The sequence below is a fragment of the Grus americana genome, chromosome 6 (assembly GCF_028858705.1).
Source record: "Grus americana isolate bGruAme1 chromosome 6, bGruAme1.mat, whole genome shotgun sequence".
Classification (NCBI taxonomy): domain Eukaryota; kingdom Metazoa; phylum Chordata; class Aves; order Gruiformes; family Gruidae; genus Grus; species Grus americana.
Window position 1 is genome coordinate 6013605 of NC_072857.1, and position 22934 is coordinate 6036538.

Sequence of the window (22934 nt, forward strand, 5' to 3'; positions counted from 1 at the left end):
CTCTTACAGGCTTGTAACTGAGTTGTACTGGTGTCGTAGGAGACATGCTTGTTCTTTTTCTTCTTTCAAAAAAGTTAGATGCAAAAGAGGATTCTTTATGAAGTTCAGAAGGATTCTTCTCTAAACTATCTAAGAAAGGAGAAGGATTTCTATTTCTTTCAGTATGGGTGAAAGCTATTAAAAAGTTTGCCCTTTCAGTTGGTCACTGCTATCACAAAAGGAGAAACATATTGGTTGTTTTTCCACTGAAATGAAAAATTGCTGATTTCACTACATTTTGTGCTTGCATTTGTCAGGATTTAGAATGACCATTAGTCTCAGTTACTCCTCATTAGTCCAAGGAATGAGCAGACCAGCAAACTATTCTCAAGAAATTTTAGGAATTTAAGTTTTTTTCAGAAGTACAAGCATATCAAAAGACATGCTTTCCAAATGATACCAGCTTTTATGATTGGTAGCTTGTGTGGCTTTTGGACAACTGTTCTTTGTAGCAAGCAACATTTCTATTCATGCATAAGACAGCTGGAAAGCTTCATGAGAAGTAAAAACCAACAAATGTATAAATTAAATACAAATAATTAAGTCACTATAAAATGCATTGTAAAAACAGTCACATAGTTTTAATAGTGTGAATACAGAAAAATTCTCATGGGACCTAAATAATAAAGCTTTAAACTGACTGCAAATGGGAACTGGGAAGAAAGGATTATAATGCAGAGGAGAATTCAACAATTTGGTGCAGATGCATCATTATTTTCAAGGCTGTTTTCTTTTCCATCTTACTATAATTGGATTGAATTTTTATTGGGTCTTAATCGAACACTTCCATTCATCTTAATTGTTTTTTATTTTTCTTTCTGGGCAAGGGCAGAATACAATAGCAAGATATGGCCAACTGGGGGGTAACTTCCAGAAAGGACTGAAATATGTGATGCATGACAGGATTTTTTTGTTTGGGTTCGTTTTGGGTTTTTTGTGACATATGTCTGAATTTGTGAGTAAATGAGCTAAGTAAATACATTGTGGAGAACAATTTATTGATTAAACTAATAAGATATTCAGCCTGTGAATATCTGAACACCTGCCAACAACTTCTTTAATTTGTTTCAGCTTTCAAAATTGCCCAATGACAGATATTTTACATTTTCTAAATCTATAAATCAAGCACAACCTCTAGATTATCAAACACTGCATGTTTGAGCTGACTCACTAACTTTAGGTAACTGACTAGGTAATTTTTAATCAATGTACCCAGACACATCACAGATAAATACAATATTTGAATTCACTTTTTGATAAACAAGCAGCACCGTGTGACCACAACCACATTACAAAATGCCAACAGAAAAGGAACACAAGCGTAGCTGAGGGAATTTGTTTATCTATTCATTTATTTACTTAAGAAAATATTCAGTGGTTGTATCTTGCACTATTTGCCTTGCTTTGATTATAATGTAATAAAAAATACATCAATTCAGCCTATAAACTATGTTGTAAATATCTGTATTTACTGTATTTATTAGTTAATGCTAGTTAATATTAGTTAATTTATCTTCGTTATTAGTTACTAGTAGTCAATACTAATATAAGGTGTTCCACTTAACAAAGTACGAAGGAGTTTTTAATTGGAAGAGAAACTGGGAAATTCAGAGGATAAATTGAATTTCTATTTGGAATTTTCTACCTTTGTTGTACAAAGCTTTTCTAATTATAAACTTCACACTACAAGAATGTGAACTATACTTGGAGCATAGTATGTGTTTTTATTTACAAGTAGTTATCAACATATTCAGAAATCCTTTTGTACAGTTTAGCATGTACAATTCACAGTAATGTTTGATGTTTACAAATCATAGATATACCTAAAATATTCAGCTAAAATAATGATACTGTTTTTTTTCTTTCCCAGGTTAGGCATCTTTGTGGCTTGGCAGTATTTGAAAACTACTTATATACAGTTAATTCAGATAACCTCAGCATTTTACAAGTAAACAGATATAATAGCACTGATGTTCAGCCTCTTGCTAGACTTGCTAATGCTAAAGAGATCCGTGTGTACCAGAAAAGGACTCAAACAGCAGGTAAGATCAAAATTCCTCTTGCTAGGAAATGTAAAACCAGGTATTAGGTTGGATGTGTAGTTAAAAGGGTTCTTCCAGAAAAATACATCAGAAGATGCAGTGAAAATTTGTCACTGCGGCAAAACTCTCTGTTGCTTCTTCATCTGCCCAGTTTTCTGTGTGCTTGCTGCCGGTGTTCCTGCGTCCCTCAGCTCCTAACACGACTCCTTCCGGAGCATTCACCTTGGATATCTGCTGGAGACCCCTGGTCCGCAAGTTTTCTGGTTCCACACACGTAACGCTTACAGAATTTAACACCTTCAAACTTGTTAGATGTCCAGTGCTGTCCACACGCTTGGCTCTCAGACCTCAGAGGTTCCTGGTTTCTCTGGGCCCACTTTTCAGACAGACAACAAACCTCAAGAGACACCCTGTCTTTGGGGTTGCCAAAAAAAGCGTGGAGATGTGGGCAGCTAGCCTGCCTAACTGCCAGCACAGCAATTGGTGAGATAGGAAATCGCTGTTAAATTTTCCTTCGTTTGCGTAAATACAATCTTTGCCTTTTGTGAAAGAAATCCTCATTTTCATCTAGAATGAAAAACTTTCTATAATCTCAGAATTTTTTGGTAAAATAGCAATTTTGGAAGCCCATAGTCCTGCGTGACTCTAATCATGGCTCTGATGGCATACTTTCTGCGTTCATAACAGTAGTGTGATTTGTGAGAACTTTGTGCAAAGATAGCAAGATCCAAAATGTCTATAGCGAAACTTCATGGAAATTTTTTTACATGACTTATGGCAATAAATCCTTGCCATGACTGCTTGGACAGAAAAGCTAACGCATCAATTCTGGTGATCAACATTGATGTTTTTAAACAGACTGACTGCTTTTAGAGAAGTTTCTGAAGTGGGAACAAACTCTAAATTGATGTAGACTGGGCAAACTAATTTTTACCTTATAGCTGAGGGCATTGATTTGCAGATGTCAGTGTGTGAAGGAGGCTGCAAAGACTCTTTCCTTGCTGTAGGCCCCCCCTTTGTACCCCTGAGGGACTCAGAGGGGTTGAGTAGAGGAGAGACATGAGCACAATGTAATCTTTTATTACATCCCGCGATTACTCTGTTCCTCTTGCCCTTTGTTCACTCTGCTACTTCTTTTGTTTTGAATGGGCATGTTTGTTGCTTGTCAAGATTCGCTGTAAAGGCTGTCTCAGCTTGGTAGAGTTTCTGTATACCTTTAACAATATCAACCTTAAACCACTTGATTACTTTTTAAAAAAAAAAAAAACAAAAACAAAACCAAAAACTAAAAAGTTTGAGGGGAAGGAGAAAGAAAAACATTTTTTGAGCTAAAATACTATTGGCTTGTTGTAAGCCAGGTTAGTAAATGTAGGATAGCAAGAGAGATTTTGTTTTCTCATCAGATTTACCTTTAAAGAGTTAAAAAAAAAAAAAAGTCATATATTAGTCTGCTAATTTAGAACTATGCATTTGAAAATATGAAGTCAAGGGAAAGGAATTCTTTGGCTTCTGCAGCTGGATTTATGTCGCAACCGTACAAATATGGAAAAATACTACAAGGCTCGTTCTGTTCCTTAGTTTCTGCACAGGTATCTGCCCCAGACAGGTGCTGTCCAATGGAGTTGAATGAATAGCAAACTGCGTTGGCATGGGATTCGCTCTGTTCTCAGAAAGCCAACCAAATGAACCACAGCAACAAATAAAAAAGGGAAGAGTGTCAGGTAGCCCAGAGCAGTGCTGCCTGGCAAATGCTGTGCAGAAGCTTACTCAAAAAGGGGTGATGGCATACAGCGACGGGTATGACGTGATAGCCACAAGTTGGCCCTTTGGATTACTTGTCTGTTTTGGGTATCATCTTAAAAAAACACCTTCTTTTCTAGTTATATTCTGGGGAATGATTTATTGCAACACAAATTCCCTTTTTTTTTCTGCTGTCTAAACTTTCTACATGCTGATGCATATAATTATCTTGCTTTAAATGGCTTTGAATCGTGCTGTTTTTCACTCGCTGTAGTCAGAAGCCATGCATGTGAAGTGGACCCATATGGAATGCCGGGGGGATGTTCGCACATCTGTCTGCTCAGCAGCAACTACAAAGCACGGACTTGTCGCTGCAGGACTGGCTTCATCTTGGGAAGTGATGGCAGGTCATGCAAAAGTACGTTATTTAAATAAAGGAGTTTGCCAGCCACTAATATTTCAGGGTATAGTTCTGGGTGTTATTTAACGTCCTTATCAATAACGAGAGAAATCACATGGGCTGCTTTTGGGTAAAATTTGTTTGCAACATGTACCTGATGCTTTGTTCATATACTCCTTACATTCCCTTAAAATGATTAGATTTGGCTTAGTTCATAGAAGTGACAAATTAAACGTGGGATGTGGTTTAAAGAATTCTAAAAATCATCACAAGTTTTCAGTTAATCAGTCTTACCCTTTTTTACATACTGTGCATTCTCACAGCACATAGGCACTGAAATGCTGTTAAATAGTTTGTCACAACTAATTTCTACCCATACAAACAACCTGAAACTCAGAAACAGACTGTTCATGTGAATAAGTCAAGCAAAGGTTTTCTCAGAACACTTTATGAAAGCAAGTTTCTTGCTATGCTTATACTTAACATTAGGTGTACACAATCTGTATATACCTAATGCCAACAGGACAGTCCTGAAAGTTTTGAGGAACACCTATTTTTGCCTAGTTTCTTGACCAAATAGCATTGATTTAGTTCAGATGAAAGTCATGCAATTAGATATTTTGATGGATGCTGGTAGATGGATATTTTTGACCTCAGTCAAACTTTGTATGGTTTTCACTAACAATTCCAAAAAACACCACCCTGAGAGGCATTAGGAAAAGTATATAGAAAAGAAATATCAGTGTCCGTGTTTTGTATCAGTACGAAAGAACAGTGTGTGTTGAATTTTCCTTGCCATTTGAAAGAAATTTACTGTAATCTTTTGTCTTGTTTGTTTCTGAGAAACTTCAGGTGAAAAAAAAAAATGCTGTCTTGTATTTGCTGGAGTTTACGGTCTTGTTAGATTTGATGATTACTTCAGTCATGGTCTACATTACCCTGATAGATCCTAATGAATTGTAAAATTAAATGTCTACAAAGCTATATATGACCATTTCGCAGCGGATGCAAAGTTATTCTGTGATCTAGCCTTGCTTTTCAGTGTGAACTTTTACAGAAGAAAAAATAATTAGATGTAAGCAGCTCACTGAAGTAATTTGTATTTTAATTAAGGTAATGTAATTAGCTAGATTTCTTGAGTTTAGATACCTTCAGAATATATGAAAGTTTAATTTTTGGTATTGAATAACACTCCTGCTCCCCCACTAATTGTGTCAGTTAATTAAACAGTGACATTATGCACTGTAAAGAAGATTAGGCAGCATCGGTTGTTTATGTTTGTAATCTTTCTTTTGCAGGACCAAAGAATGAATTGTTTCTTTTTTATGGGAAAGGACGCCCAGGAATAATACGGGGAATGGACCTGAATACCAAAGTATCTGATGAATACATGATCCCTATAGAAAACTTGGTCAATCCTCGTGCTCTGGACTTCCATGCCGAAACCAATTACATTTACTTTGCTGATACTACCAGTTTCCTAATTGGACGACAGAAAATTGATGGCACAGAGCGAGAAACAATCCTCAAAGATGGTAGGCGATGCTAACTGATAGTGACATTCAGAGAACCTCACTAAGGAGAAGTTGAACTGACATTTACAGATAATTTAAACCTTTATTTAAATCTTCCATGGAAAACAGACCCAAACCTTGAACAGAGTTGAAGATATTTCTATTTTACAACTTTCTGCTTATTTTTCCTGAGTGCAAAAAAGTTTGGTTAAGTTGCTCTGTTGTGAATTCTTACTTTGTGCATTTAAGCTTACACGTGCCAGTGAGTAACTCCTACATCTCCGCTGTATTCTCTCAGTAGATCACTAAAATGGATCCATAATGTAGTTCTCCGTATTAGTTCACTAAGCCATGCCATCCTTGTGGACTTTGTAAGACTTCTTCACTCCAACCTGTATCACAATGTAGATTCTGGAGCTTATTCAAGTAGTTTGGCAGACTGAGACTTCCTGTAGTGCTTCAAACTCATTAGGAAAAAAGGAAGTGTAGGTGATTCAGCATTGTCTTTCCTGATGCATTTTCCATTGTGTATATGGAAGCAACAGGAACACCTAAACATTCTTTACAACCTAATTAAGATGTTTGTACCAGTTATTATAGCAATGAGAGAAAACACCAGCAGTTCTCTAGTTTCCATCTCTCCCACCACACCCCACTGAATCTTCCTGGTCTAGAATCATCTCTCATCTTACTAGATGCTGTTGCAGTGATAAAACCTCTTGTTTGTGAACCTGTATTTCTTTTTCTTTTATGGACCCTTTTCATGAACAACTGCTTCAGCAGGAGGTAACAACTGCCTCATTTTCTAGTACTCAAGAAAATAAGCAGTATGAATATTCATCTTGGACTTCAGAGAGCTTAATACCTTTACTTATAAATTGAAGCTCAAGTCAGTGAAAGAAACTAAAATACCATTGTTTTAGCACAGGGATTTTCATTCCCTGTCATTCATAATCCATGTTTTAATCCACCCATCTCAGAGAAGTTATCTCCAGTCTGCAGTGATACTGTGCTGTTTTGGTATAAGGTCTCTCCACAGACCTTTGAGTCTGCACAAAGATCCCTTCAGTAGTAGTTGCAAGGACCAGATGGCTTTTTACCCTATATTGGTCACTGCTTAATAAAAGGCAGCCGCCCAAGTAAATAATGAATATTCCACTGTAAACCTGGTAATTCTTCACTGTGAATATGGAAATGGCTAATATACATCACAGAATTTCCATTGCTGACCTTCTTTCACTAAGCAGCACACATTTCATTTTACAGCACAGTAATCCAATTGTGGAGTAGAGGAAGGAGCAGACTGTGTGTAGATTTACACATTATAAGGCAGCGCCAAGGAGCATCCTCGCTGAAAGGCATCAAACAGGTTGAGGTTACTCTAATAAAATATGCAAACATGAATAAACTTTGTATACCACAGCAAGTTGCAGAGACTCTTTTAAATAATGTTTACCTGGAATTGCTGCTCTTTATAAGTGCAAGATAGCAAAAATACCGATGCAATACCAAAAGAGTTACAGATTATCTGATGACCTATTATCGGTGGTCCTAATACTTACAAAGACCAAAAACATGTCACTGTCATTCATTCTTCCCCCACTCTTTCCTCAGGAGCTTACATTGTTAGTTAGAACTTGGTGTAGTTTCATAACTTTAAAGTATGCTTAAAGAACACTTGTTAATGTATTTTTCATGATTTAAAAAATTAATATGGCCTCCAGCCATACCGCTTCAGTTTTTATTCTTGTCAGCTCTCAAGAACTCAGCAGGGACAGATTAAATCGTTCCTTGGTGGAAGGCTACTAGAGAAAATCAGGTGTGTCAGGAGGTGGTTTAATATTTGCTCTGAACAGCATGCTGCTAAGGAGCTCTATCTGTGGTAGGTGTCACTTCTCAGATTAGAAGTTGTCATTTTTTGTGACTATCAGGTTTTGCAAGAACAGATATGCTAGCTCAAACAACACTGTAACTCAGATAATTACAGTTTGCCTACATCAGTGCCTGATCTTACAAGCTGTTGACTGGGAATTGAGAACGCTGAGCACCTAACACTGCTGGAGTTTTCATTTCCCATATAGTTTCAGCTGTGATTTCTTATTCTTCACTTCGGGGAAACAAACCGCTGTGTGGTATTGATAACTATTTGACAGCCCACAGTACGGCCTACCCTAGAGTTGGCGGCACAACTGCAATAGTAGCATGCTTTCACCAGCAACAGAAATTGCTATAATTAAGGTTTCAAAATTGAATGTGAAATGAGTTTTTTTTAAATTAAAAAGTGGAACAAACCAGACATTTTTAAAGAGTTTTAAATATTGTTTAGTTGAAGTTGAACTTAAAAACAAACTCTGGGTTTTGTTGTTTGTTTTTTTTTTTTTCTTACTTGTCTTTGTCCCCATTATGTTGTTTGGGGTTGCTGTGAGATTTAAAGTGTTAATTATTCACTTGTAAATTTTAGCAAAGATGGTCAAGAGCTAACTTTTTGCTTAAACAAGGTCAAAGTAAGTCTGTAAATATCTTTGGAAGCTGTTCAGCTGGTTGTTATGTAGAAGAATTATTTTTTTTTTCCTGGCTTTCATGTTAATCTAGTATTTTAGGCACTACTAGTGTATATGATATAACTGACATTGATTAGCTAGGCCATTCTGTACCAAATTACACCCTGTGTTCCTCTCTTACATATTTAAAATCAATGTGGCAAATTGTTCCCTCTAGAAATATGAAGTTTGAAAAAAATATTGTATCTATATTCAGTATTTTTGGAGCCCACTGTTGGTTGTAAAATTCTGGTAGTACTTCCAGAATTAGAAATTTTAATTTTTCAATTATCACATGAACAATGATCAAAATGGTATTTTATTCACCTCAACCTTTTTATGTTGAGAGGGCTTCACTGCAGAAAGCCTGGCTTACTCTAGTCAAATCAATTTTGTTTAACCAGAATGGCAGAATGGCCATTATTTTGTTCCTGTTTACTACTTGATGTGAAACCTACCTAAAAAGTAAGGAATGTATTTAAAGCTTTTAGACAGTAAAATAAAAGTGAACTTTAAACCGTAACTTCACAAAAAGAATGTGAACTGTCTGTATAGGATGATGCTGTAGAATCCTCCTTTATTTTAAAATTTTCGGATATATTTAATATCTAATTACTATGAATTTTTTTAACAGATTGTATTTGGTCTAGAAATATAGATGCTCCAAAATTACCACAGAAGGTGTTGTAGCTCAGATACAGTAGCTATTACATGAAACTGAGTAGACTTGGAGCAATAATGCTTGTAAATTTTAAGAGGTATCTAGCATTCTACTCTAACATTTACCTTTGCTGTTGATGCTAATACAGTCCTTACTTGGGCCGTTTTATGTCACAAAGAAAAAACAAAAATCAACACTTTCAAAAAGCCGATCTTATTACTATAAAAACTGTATTTAACCCGAAATATCTAAGTCAGACAGGATAAAAATATAAAATGGGCTTTGAACAAATCGCTCCTTGTCCTCAAGCTTGATTGTAGTCATGTCAGTGTTTCCTTGAGTTGAGCAAAATCTGCTGAGACCCCTCTGAGCCCCGAAGGACTTTGCTGAGAAAGGAGTGAAAGAAGTCTTTCTCTGTGAGCCTTGGGCTCCCAAGTCCTTGGTGAGATGCTCTCTTCTTGTCACTACCATACTTTGCACTTCTCTCTTCTCAACATACCTGTTCGCTCCAAGACCAAAGGCCAGTTTCAGAGTGTTCCAGCTCATTCTGACATCACCTTTTTTAAAAGAATGTAACAAAGGCACTGAGAGACAACAAATAAAAATGACGGTGTCCATCAGCCTGGGAAACCTGGGTGAGCTGCTGGCACTGATCTTGCCCACTCTGATCTGGTGGTTTACTCCTTTGACTGGATGATTCTTGTCAGCCTAGGTGGTTGCTGGGCTAGCTGTGTCATCATATCGTTGTTTCATTTCCTCCATGTGGACAGTGAATTTTGACACCATTGCTCCCCTCAAGCTTTTTAGATCACAAGGAAAAATAGTTCCCCGAAAGTATAGTGATGTTTAGGTATATCAGAAATATGATTAAAATGTTAAACACATTTTGGAAACACATTTTTTTCCCATAGCTTTCTCATATTGTTTCTCACAGGATGTAGTGTCATCTCTACACCCATGACTGATTTACTAAATTTAGGAATTCGGTGGACAAGATTTAGTTGATATTTTGGTGGGTACCATTGTCTCTCTGTAATATCTTTTGGACCTTCAGAATGATTGCAATTGAATTTGATATATAGGGCAGAGGTCCAAGTATAATTAAAATCCTAAAATTTTGTAAACATAGGGAGAGGAGATATCAAGGAGAGATGTTTTGCAAATTCACTCTTATTCTATTGATTTCTGCAGCTGGGTAGCAATGTAAACGGAGAAATTGTGAAATGGAATTATAATGGAAGAGAAGAAAACAAATTCTGGGCTGTTGTGCCCAGTCAGAGGATACTGATAAGGACAAAAAGCAGTTTTTAAAATATTACGTGGCTGTCGTGCTATGACTTTGAGTAGCCACCGGCTTCTTTTAATTTTCTGTTTTTAAACATTGAAAACATACTGACTGAGGTGTCTCTCTTAGTAAGGGGATCCTTGCTATTTTTAAAATTTAGTATACATTGCAAGTTTGTATCATAAACATAAAATCATTTTGGTTGGAAAATACCTTTAAGGTAGAATCATAGAATGGTTTGGTTTGGAAGGAACCTTAAAGATCATCTAGTTCTAATTCCACCACTAAACCAGGTCCCTAAGCACCACATCTACACGTGTTTTAAATACCTCCAGGGATGCACTTCAACATATTTAAATGCATTTTGCTTTTTTTTCAAACAAGGAAATAGTTATAAAATTAACAAAAAATGAAACATTTTGCAATGACAAGATATTTGAAAACATTATAGCCCTAACTGGATAAGGAATATGGTGGTATTACAATCAGTAAATACCACTGTTCAACAAAACCACTGTGAAGTAATTTATCATGTTCCAATGCTATTGAGATTGTAACAGCACCTTTTATAGATGCTGTTATTGCATCCCAGTGTATAAAAAGCCCAATATTTCATTTATTGGTTAAAACTGTCATATTTTATCTTAGTGTATTGTTGATGACATACCATGTTATCTATGGGTTATAGCAAGCAGATAGTTTTCTGTACTGCACTAAATAAGTTATGTAGAGTGTGACTTGGTAAAAGCACTCCCATCCATGACAAAAAATCTTGCTGGTTTCTTGTAGGGAATTAGATTATTAGAGTTATAGTCAGTAAAGGTGTTTGGCGCCTAAAAAGTATTATCGGTGAAGAGTTTGTTCCACGGAAAACAAATCTGATAGGTTGCAAAAAAAATCGTAGGTATGCTGACGTTCTGAATGTTAGCAAGTGAGACCTTTGCATTAGTACTTACTGGTTGTATTATGGGGAGGCATCTTGGTGGAGAAATCTGAGGGAAGGTTTAGACGATGGCAACACAGCGCCACTGCACAATGCTGTTGCAAGTAAAAATGACTCTGATAACACCTTGAAATGTCCCATACCAGCACTTCAGGAGTTCATGTGAGGTTGTTGTCTGGGAAGCTGACAGTTAAATTACTGTGTCTGGCAGCATGGTTCAAATGGTAAACACTTGTGTTCAGCTTAGCAGATTTTCACACACGTGTCTGGTATAAGTGGGACTTAAGTAGGATCAGTGATTTTGTCACATCAGCATTTCTTTAAAAATGGTAATACATCAATTTTTACCTACCTTGTGATGAAAATCTCTCTGTATCATGTTTATTCTGGGAAAATCTTTCAAAAAAACCCTCCAGCCTTGATCAGAAAGCAACATCAACACTGGTGAGAAAGAATGAATCTGATGAAAGCTTTCATCTAGATGGCATTACTGGCATAAATGTGAACAGAAAAAGCAATTTACATTCCTTTTCTCAAGTCTTGATGATTCCTGTCATTGAAATTGTACCGTAGGATTGTATATCTGAGTATGACAAAGAAGTAATACAATCCATATTGCCAAGAAGTGTCATAGTAAGGAGGGAAGGTTTTTAGTGTGAGGAGTTTTTGTTTGCAGGGTTTTTTGGTTTGTTTTGGGTTTTGTTTTTTTTTTTTTTGTCTTTTCAGCCATACTGACCTTCATTTTTATCATGGCAAAGGGAGGCAGCAATTTGGTGCTGTGAATTCTCAGGCTCTGTGGAAACACTGGAGTCACAGCTATTACGCTGTTACCCCATTATCTTTTTTAATCCAAGCATATGCACTGGTTCCCTGTGACAAGATACCAAACAAAGTAAACAGTAAAACGAGTGTTTCCACCCCAACTTTTACCTCAGAAATGGTACTAAAGCAAGCAAACGCAGCTTCCTCGGCTTTAGGGAGGCAGTGGGAGGCAGACGCCGGTATCCCGGCCCTCAGCCCAGGGTGCCATGTTTCGGCTGCCAACCACCCTGGGCTGGTCAGGGCCTATCCCAGCCACCTCTGAGGAAATGGCGGCAGGGGGAGGTTGTAGGTGTTGCAGGGCCAGGGCTGCCTGGGAAGCCATAGCTCCTCCTGCCCAGAGGAATACTGCTTGGAGGGACTGGGGAAAAGGGGGCAGGCAAGTGACATTCTTGGGCTGCTAGAGCATGTTTACAGGTGAGGGAGAGGGACCAGAAAAGGTGGTGGTCACCAATGCCGTGGCCCAAGCTCCATGACTCCTCTCAGTATTAATGTCCCTCTGGTATTGCCTGACAAATGGAGGGATCAGCCTGTAAATGAAGAGTGACCACACCAGAATAAGCATGACAGAGGGTTGGTGTTACATCAGCTGTGTGGCAAAGGGTGATGCCTAAAGTTAGGTAGTGCGTCAACCTTCACAATGCCACAAAGGCCAGGAGAGAATGACTGGAAATTCTCCCCACACGCTTGGACTTTGAGATCTTTCTGAAGGAAAAGGAGAAGGGTATGATGAAGAGAGATGGAAAACCTTTGAGAAACCTTATGCTACCAGTTAAGGTATTGGAATCATGTGGGAAAGGGCAGAGCTCAGTTAATGTTGCAGGGTATTGGGTAAGCTTGTGGGAAAACTCATTGCTTGGGGACTTGTTTCACTACTTCTGAAACGGGGAAACCTCCATGCTGTATGGAATGAACATTGTTGACTCATTTTGGTTCTGGATGGAGCCCTACTGCTGTCAAACTCATGAACCCATCGGTACATCTAATGGGAGCATTGCTCTTTGCTCGTGTATCGCTTAGTATGTTAATAGCTTGCTTATGTACTTATCTGTGGAGAATAACTCAGACTCTTGTGATGTTCTTGCTTACATGTTTTGCAAGGTCAAGGGACAATGGAACAAATGTAAACTGAATGTCCATCACAAGAATGGAACTTGTGATTTGGGTAAAAGCAAGATAATTCAGAGTACTAGAGATGATCCTGGAAGCTGTTCTTGACTTGGGTGATACTGCTATTTAAGGTTAAAATTAAGTTTTGTTGAATAGTGATTTGCCCAGGGTCAGCTATGGTTAACATATGAAGGCTTATAGTTTACACAAGTTTTATGACCAGTCTTTGTCTTTTGTAGAGTGTTTTCAGCAAAGATTAATTCTGACAGACACAGCAAATTTTCATATTGTATTCCAGCAAATATAATTCAGATTCAAGGAAGTAATCTAATTTAGCTGCATGGATCAAATATTGTCTATTGTTTATACTAATGGATAATGTTAGAACATAAACATATAATATTAATCTCTTATTACTGTCTTCTCTCTCTCTCTCTCTCAACAGATCTTGATAATGTTGAAGGTATAGCAGTGGACTGGATTGGAAATAATCTTTATTGGACAAATGATGGCCACAGGAAAACGATTGCTGTAGCCAGGCTGGAAAAAGCTGCTCAGAGCAGAAAGACTTTGTTGGAGGGAGACATGTCCCACCCTAGAGGAATCGTTGTTGATCCTGTCAATGGGTATGTAGTAGACCAAGTTATGTTGTTTAATGCATGTCTTTATAGTATAAATACAGGATTGAATTTTGCTTAGGATGGGGTTTGCAGAATCATGTAGTGGTCTGTAATTCTACACTAGTCTATAATATCTGTAATTCCTGTGCAGCATTCTTGCCTGAAGCCTTCAGAAGACCGTGTATGGCCAGACACTGCTGAACCTATGCCAAGTTAATTTGAATGTGATTCACCTTTTTCTCAAACAAATTGAGTGTATCAGACCTGTATGTATTCTTAATACCAGTGAACTTCATAATACTCTCCTTTATTTCTCTCTTTTAAATTCTTAATTTCTGAAGATAATTATAACCATATCCTTGTACACATTGGTTTACCAAACTGAATGAGACAGATACTTTTCATTACTTGCTAGCATAATTAATTGTGATAGGCTGCATAATAAAAAGAACATTCTATTAGTGTGGCATAGTTGTGGTTTACCTAAAAATTCACTGTTACATTTATCGAGGGAATTGTCACTGGAGAATGATGTAGGCAGGTAATTCTAGTATGGCTGGATTGATTGCTGTTTTCCTAGCCCTAGAATGTATTTACACTATCAGGTTTTCACTTTTGAGCTTGTCCTTTGAGGAATGGAAGTGACTGTGGAAAGGCTACAATTAATTAAGGTCAGACAGTAAGGATGTAAAATCAGACCACAAACCATAACCATACCTACAATTACTTTGTTAAATTTTCCAGCTCAGTAAATGCATGGCACAGGAAATAGTGTATGAAGATGTATTGTCTGAAAAGGGCTATTATACAAAACACTTTTCTAATAAAATAGCATGCCCTTCATGATTATACTTCTCATGGAAGCTTTTCCTGAGGGATAGCATTTATTATGGCATTTTAATTATGTTTAGAAAATATTAGTCTTGACTTAACCGATGTAGAAGCATTAACTGCATTTTGAGATACAATTAAAGCACATTAATGTAAATGTCTGTTACTGTAAGCATGTTTTAGCTTATGACATGCTAACTAGAATAAGTACAGACAAAAAGTTAATGGAGAAAAGCTCACTAATTGCTGTGGAGCAGTCACGTAAATATTTGTAAAATGTTTTTTGTCTTCCAATAAGTACCATACTGACCTGCATTTCTGCCTGAGATTCTGGGTGTATGCACATTTTATAGTTCTGTGATTAAACCTAGTGGGTTTTGAGTCAAACATGCAATGAAGTTTATAAGTCTCTTGGATCAAAACTTGGTTGATGTTCTTAGCAAGTGTTTACAAAAACATTAAGGCAAAACAACCTTCTCATGGGTGACTTGGAAGAGACCAAAAAGAAATGAAAAAGGTTCATTTGCATATCTGTAAATCTGTGTAATGATGGTGCAATTTTTTCTTTGTCTTCTCCAATTCTTTATATAAAAAACCAATTGATCAAATTATACATAAAGGTGTATTTGAATAAAATCTTTGACCAGGGGAATTGGCATCATTTACACAGATCTGAAAACAAAACTGGTTTTCAATTCACCATTTCATTATTTTGTAAATTCAGAATTTAAATTCCAGGACTTTATTCTTCAAAGTACAGACAGGTTAAGTGGGTTAGGATCACGCAAGTTATTTCAGAAATCTGTAAAATTTCAGAAACATAAATCTGGTGAAATCAAAGGCAAGGCACATAAATACCAATTAAATCATGACTACTTTAACAAGTAGGATTCATTTAAGATCCAAATGATGTTTTTCCTCTATTTAATGCTTAATAATTGAAATCCTAGATTTGACTTTAAAAGTAAACATCTACTATCTAGCAAATGTTTTCAGCATATTGATGTCACTGTGCATTATATGATCTGAAATGCTGTTAGACGCTTCATAGACTACATATAGGCTTCAATGTGTTTCTTCCCATGAACCTATTTTTCCTTTGGGGAAAAAATGTAAGAGAAAAGAGGTGTTTCTTAGCATATTTGCTACTCTCTGCTTTTGTATAAGTTCAAGTTGTTTATTTGAAATTGTTGAAATCAGAGTCGTCACCAGCAAATTCTGTAATAAAATATGATAATCAGATTGATTCAGTAAGGAAAAAAAAAAAGGAAAAAAAATATGTAGAGTGTGTTCTGTAGTGTCCATTGGAGAATGGCTCAAAGAACTCATCTGAGCTTCCTTACTACAATGCTTGCTTAATTTTTCCAAACTAGCATAGCTACTTCTTTTTCAGAGTTGTTTTGGCTGTCTACATTGCTGCACTGTAAACCATAAAACTATGCAAAAATTGCCTACCAGCTATTTTAAAAATACTTTTTATAGCCATTTATGTTTCTAAACATTTTTGTGAGAGACAGAGTGCTCATAATAGTTTTTTGAGTAATTTAGCTGCTTTCATGTGGGATGTGAAGTTCACAGAATGTCAAGGTTATCCTGTAGCTATTAAAGTAGATTGCAATTAATTCATATACTGCAGCTTTTTTGATAGTATTAGGCATAATAAAAAGCAGATTTGCATCATAAAAGCAAATTAGACTTGGCCAAAAAAAAAACCAGTAAAAGTTTGAACTTTGTGACAAAGTCAATAAAATTGCTGGTTTAAAAAAAAAAATAAAAAAAATCATAATTCTGCTGTGATTAAATAGGATCTTAATTCTTTCACTTCTCATGTCTGTTAGCCCATTTGGTATTCAAGTAATTCATTACAATATGAGCAAAATGCCAAAAGTTTCATTTCAGTAGCAACCATTACACAGCGAAAGTAAATACAGTTGTAGAAATAGCAGTGGAAACAAACATGCAAAAGTCAAAATCGCTCTGGCTTGTGGATATGCTGTGGCAAACTTCTGCTAAAAGTCTACAGTATAATTAACATGATTAAAATGGTATCTGAATGTTCATTTTTATAATTTCGTAGCTGGATGTATTGGACAGACTGGGAGGAAGATGAAATAGATGACAGTGTGGGAAGAATTGAGAAGGCATGGATGGATGGCTACAGTCGGCAGATTTTTGTAACATCAAAGATGCTATGGCCAAATGGTTTAACTCTGGACTATCATGCCAATGTATTATACTGGTGTGACGCCTATTATGATCACATTGAAAGGATATTTTTGAATGGTACTGAGAGAAAGGTAAAAGAAAAATACTGCTGTTTTGCCACAGGCATGGTCTTTCTCTGGATTTTATTGTGTTATGTTAAAAATACTTTTCAAGTTTTTTAAAGTCTGCATAACCCTGCGGCTAGTCCGGTGTCATCTCTGTTGAAACAAGCAACATTGGCAGTCTCCTGTAGGACACTATAATGCAGCTTAAAATTTTCATCTTTAGAAAGTGACACAAAAGTTGATTTTTTGTTTTTAATCTATTTTTCTCATGTGAGTTACATTTTGATTGAGCCACAAAGCTACAAAGAGCTTTTCAGTAGTAAAAAACCCCTTCTTTTGGCTCTGCCAGAGAGAGGCTTTCATTTAGCTTCACTGGATAAGCTGCTTCAATGAATCTCAGCGCCCCGTTTGAGCATTTGTTGAGTGCTTCCCCTCTGCATATTACCACAAGTGCAGTCAAAGATGGAGAGAGATTGTTTTAGTTGTCACTATACTAGCTGTGTACAGCTATACTAGCTGTATAGAAGTTCTGTCTTGTTTCATAGAAGTAACAAGCAAAGAACAAACATCTGGAAACAATTAAAGCTTACACTGGACTCTGATGATTTGGGGAAGGTTTAGCATCTGCTTCATAAAATTAGTACCCTGACAACTGAAACTTTATCGTTAATCGAGAATGGTGGGTGTTAAGTCCTTTTGTGGGAGGGTTTTGTCACAAAATGTGTGTGTCCTGTGACATCTCAATTATCCTTCACTCATGATTCCCTGTGTGTGATGGCCTCGATAGGGCCAATACACAGATCTCTCGTACTGAAAGTAGTAACTGTAGACACAGTCCTCCCTGGAACTCATCCCTGTACAAGCTCGTATGGCTTTAATATTCCTTTTAAAATCCTTTATATTGAGTGATCTGTTGTTAAGCCTGTACTAATGCTGTAGTGTTGCAGTTTGTCATAATGGCTAGGTCAGGAATTACATTTAGCGCTTCTACTTTTGCTCCAAATTCGTTATGGTCCTGTAATGGAGGGGGGAGGAGGGCAAACATATTGGCAGAAAAGACATTTTTTTAATTAGTGATCCTTGTCTACTAGCAATGCTAGACTTCCTGAAAAGTTCCTGGACATAACAGATCTAGGAGGGTTAACTGCAGCTGCCATGGGTTACACATGGGTTACTAGTGAGAACTGCTAGGTTTGCCTCCCACCAGAACTGATGAATAATAAGAAGCACCTGTCTTTACAGGTTTTATTTTGAGGTGTGTCATGGAATGGTTCTGTTTTTTAAAAAAGTGTTTTCCTATAATCCTGCAATTTAAGTAAAATGCGTAGCCATTTGAATGAAATTGATGTAGCCAGAAATAGCTAGCAGATACTTACTTTTGATGCTGAATAATTTCTTCTTTATTATAGGATATTTTGGTCAAAGTATAACTGGGTCAATAGCATCTTTAATTCTGTAAGTGTCAGTATAGTGAAGATTTTGGGGAGTGGGGTAGTCCTACAAAAATTCCAGCAGTAGATGGTGGATGATTGACTGATGGATTAATTTTGATCAAAAGCAGTTAATTGAGATGAGGAGTTCTGACCAAAAGAATTCCAAGCCCAAAGAGAAAATTTGAAGGGCAAAAGGGGATGATGTTTGTCACCTCATAGTAGCTATATTTTAGTGGCTTGTGTCTCTAAATAGAGACAAGGGAGGGCATCTGATGAACTGCTTCCTTCTCTCTAGAGGCAAGATAGAAATTCACTGTTGGGCATTAGTTCAAGCAAGGACCCCAGCCAGCAGAAGATGGGAACTTAGTCATTCCAAACTGCAGCTGCTGTGATGAAGTATAAAGGCAGGGCTCCCAAAAGTAGATGATTTAGAGTTCTGCAGTTTTCTGTGTCTTTTTAAAGTAAATAATTCTAATTACTGTAATTTACTTGATGGTAAGTTTAGACTCTTTTAAAAGTTTTGTTTTCGTTCTGTAGGGATTGAAAATATTTTTAAACTGTTCCTCTTTATCAGAAAGTTCTTGTAAGAGGAAGTTGCAATTCTTGTGAAAGGAGGCCTGAGACTGGAGCGATAGCAAATGACACGGTTTTAGAACATTTCTGCCGCCAATAAAATAAAGACAAGATTTGGAGTGTAATTTGTAGTTTTATGTATGAGCTAATAAACCAGAAGTAGAAAGTGCCTGAAAGAAAGTTTGTTTTATTTTAGGAACAAACTGTGGCATGGTTTTTGGTTTGTTTTGTTGTTTTTTTTTTTAAGTTATCACAAACTAGAGAGGAAGTTCATAGAAATAAATAAGCAATCTCTGCACTTCACATTTCAACAAAAATACCCAACTCATACACACTATTTTTTACTTTAAAAGACGCAGATATTTGATATACTTGACAGATACTCAAAGTTATGTAAACAGCCATGCTTCCTTGCTAAGGAAAAAGGTAGATATTTACTGAATATACTGGTTGCATGGTTACCTACATTCCTCTGCCTTGTATGACAGGGGACACTTAAAATGAATTCATAGGAAGTTTTGAAGTTAGATATTGATGCTGGTGCATAGAATGGCTTTACACTCTTTATTTGATTTTTATTGCATTAAGTTGTTGTGTTTGGGGACAGTGTTTATCTCAGTTTTCCTACTTCCCATTTTATGTTTTCTGCAGTGTATATTAAGAAAAATTAATAATTGTTTTAACATTGCTAGTATTCACCTACCACTAATTAATTGCAGGTAGTCTACAATGGAAAAGATTTAAATCATCCTTTTGGACTGTCACATCATGGAAATTATATTTACTGGACAGACTATATGAATGGATCAATTTTCCAGTTGGATCTGATGACAAGGAATGTGACACTGCTAAGGAGTGAGAAACCACCATTGTTTGGGCTCCAGATTTATGATCCACGTAAACAGCAAGGTATTTAGAAGATATGATTTCTCCAAAGGTCTGTTATAAAAGGATATTTTCCCTTACAGTCTCCTGGTACTTTGAGGTGACTAGATGAAGAAGAATAGAAAAAATGAATGTGACTCATGGCATGAAAAAGACACTTTCTGGTGTTTCAATCCATTGATGTTGAAATTCATCATCTCATACTTGCTAAAAAGTGAATCATAGTATTATACCTGTCTGAATTACTTCTGTGTATTTACACTGCCTTTATTGCCATTTTTCTTGTGTGTCAAGGAGATACTGTGAAAGTATAAAATAGAATAGATAACATATACACATTGGTTCATAGCCATAAACTATATTATTGCATTTATCTTTCCTTAAATATGATCATAGATCCTGTCTTATCTTTTTTTGTAATTTTATCCCCTATCTTGGTGTACAACAGCACTGTATGACTTAATTCCCTGAAAGTATGTGGTGCTGTTATACAGAATCAAAGTAAGTAGCCTTTGAGAGTAGTGGAAAAATACATAGTTGTTGCTACTGACATCAGTAGAGAAATGAGATAAAGGCCATGGGTGGAGTTTAGAAATTGCAATTGCTACTATGCAGGTAAATTTGCAAATGTATTTTACTGAAGAAAACTTTGGAATCCATTTACTGCATACAGTGTTCAGATGAGTTGTTGAATATTTGCTCTCTTTAATGAAAACAGTTCTGGCTCATGTCTGCTACAAAACATGAAATTTAAAATCAGGAATTAATATAAATACAATACTGTTTAAAAGATTACCATATTAAATATTAAGGTCTATAGATCTCATTAATTTCTACAGAACATTATTTTTGATCTGTAGAAGTAGAATGTTTTGCAGTTCAACGGTTCTATAGAAAATCAGAGACACTAAGGTGTTGGCAATTCTGCTACCTTTGATTCTGTACATAAACAAAAAAACCCCAAAAACCAAAACCCCCAAACAAACAAAAAAACCCACCACAAAACAGAAAAAAAACCCAAAAACCCCCAAAATGTAAATCTCACCATTTATCCCAATGCTACTTAGTACAGATAGGTTAAAATGTGCTTGTTAAAACAGTGATTTTGATTATTTATTTATTTCCTCATTCATTTTTAAAAGTTTTCAGGACCTTTTACAAGTACATTGTCTCTGTGTATAAAGCTCAATTTTATTTTCATGGTATCATCACCTTCAGATCTGGATGTGGGTGCAGTGTCTTATTCATGTCTGTTCTCAGCCCTTGGTAGATTTGACTGTGTCTCTGTCATTTGTAGAGAGCAACTGATAAAACTAGTACAGCGTGGATAGAACCAAAACATTAGAAAAAATATTTAACATTCATGGATACAGAGAAAATATTTATCCTTTATATTTGTTATATGCATATATCTATATGCCAAATGAGTATATATACATTTCTCTGTGTATGCAAAAATAATACTTTTTTATATATATGAAAATAAAGTATGGTGAATATTTTCCTTGTATATACTGGCTAAATATCTTGCATAGGTTTATTTCAGAAGTTTTATATACCATGCATACTAAATATTGTCTTTCTTCTGTCTAGTCTTACCATTTTTTTCCATCCAGTAAAAAAACAATGGATGATTTATAAAGGGAAGAAACAGTTCAGTTTTCAAAATGGTGCTAAAGTATAAAATTGGAAGTGCATATGTGTATAGGCAAAATTCTTGGCATGTAATATCTGCACGCATAGGGTTGTTTAATTTTGTGTTTCATTTTAAAATTGAATATATTTGAAGAGCTATATATATAGTTAATATTCTTTGGAGAAGACAAAGACCTCTCTATATAAAAGTACATTTTCCAGTGTGTTTTTCCTTGGGAAAACCACTTTTTACAATGTCTCACTTAACTATCTGAGGCCATACTGAAAAGCTTAGTGATTTTCTTTACAACAGATTAATATGAAGTTTTCCCTTTCCTGCCGAATAGCATTTTTATATGTCCAGCTAGGCTTTCTTAGGGAAAGCCATTGAGATTATTACTTGATTATGGAGTGCTGAGGTCCCAACAGCCAACTTGTAATTGGTTTTATGAGTATGGAGGCAATGCTGAAATTTTCTCCTTTCTGCTATTTTAACATCTAAATTTTCAATACATAAACCAAAATGTAGTATGTCAAGGTCATTGTAACAGTGCGTCTCTTATCACAGATGCTTTTCAGGGACTGTCTCTTACTTCCAAAATCGTGTAAAAGCATATTGTGTTTGGGGTTTTTTGTTGGGTTTGGGGGGGTTTATTTAAGACAAAATCTGCCCCCAAACCTACCCTCAACTTGGTCAAATTTCAGAATACTTTGAACTGTGTCTGCTAATATAAAATGTGGTGATTGCCTTAAATACTTCTGCTGCTTTATTCAGTACTCAGAAACTTCCTTTGCTTTTTAGAAAAAGGGGAGAATTAAAAATGAATGCAGTTGCTATTAGCTTCCAAATAAGCTAATGCCAGAGACTGAAGACTAAAATATTACCTTAGACATTTTTAGCTGAATAAGCTTAAATATTGAGAATGAGAATTTGGCTCATTAACGCATCTTTGTTTGAAATTGCAATTGGAATTTCGTAAGCTAACTGCAGCCTTTAAGATCTTCCCTTTTTATCATGCTCAGTGAGGTTGATCTTACATTGTTTCCAAAAGAACATAAGCATTTATTTCAGAGAAAGTGAAGCTAATTTTATGTGTTTGTGTATTTCTTCTGAAAGAGCAAGATGAAGGCTGAATCATGTGGTACAGACAAAACCATAGTAGTTCATTTCATGGTATGAGTTATGTTTTACAGCTTATGCACACGTACCTTAGAAACATTTGGCTCTGATATTTTGAGGTTATTGTTTTGATGCTGCTGTTTTTGTCACTGACAACACAAGCAGAAACCATGTCAATTCATTTCGGCATAGTTGAATTGAGGCTGGCAATTTTATCAGGAGGTCTTTTACAGGATACTTGACTGTCCCAATCCTACTTTGCTTAGTACTACCGGTAGAAACATGAAGCTTCTTTGGGATCTCCTTAAGAAGAGGTGTTTTTTCACGGTCTTTGTATCACATGAGGCATCCTCCTCTTCCAGAGGAACTTTTTTTTTCTTACTTTCAGAAATTAGAATTCATCTTACTTTCTTAGGCATAATCTTTGGGTTTCAGTGCGTCAGGAATACCTTAAAAAATGAGGAGGTGATGGGA

At 36.1% G+C, this 22934-nt stretch overlaps 1 protein-coding gene across 7 annotated transcripts in view; it reads left to right on the forward strand.

Annotated features, from left to right (window-relative positions):
* LRP1B (LDL receptor related protein 1B) overlaps window positions 1-22934 on the forward strand; it is a 738176-nt gene that overhangs the window by 440405 nt on the left and 274837 nt on the right. For all 7 annotated transcript variants that reach the window (XR_008577717.1, XM_054830556.1, XM_054830557.1 and 4 more), the window contains 6 exons: window positions 1910-2081; window positions 4096-4239; window positions 5520-5756; window positions 13539-13719; window positions 16622-16841; window positions 19540-19729. Coding sequence is in view for 6 of the 7 variants with exons in the window: in XM_054830556.1 (XP_054686531.1) it covers window positions 1910-2081; window positions 4096-4239; window positions 5520-5756; window positions 13539-13719; window positions 16622-16841; window positions 19540-19729 (1144 nt within the window). In the remaining variant the exon portion in view is untranslated. The remainder of the gene's footprint in view (window positions 1-1909; window positions 2082-4095; window positions 4240-5519; window positions 5757-13538; window positions 13720-16621; window positions 16842-19539; window positions 19730-22934) is intronic.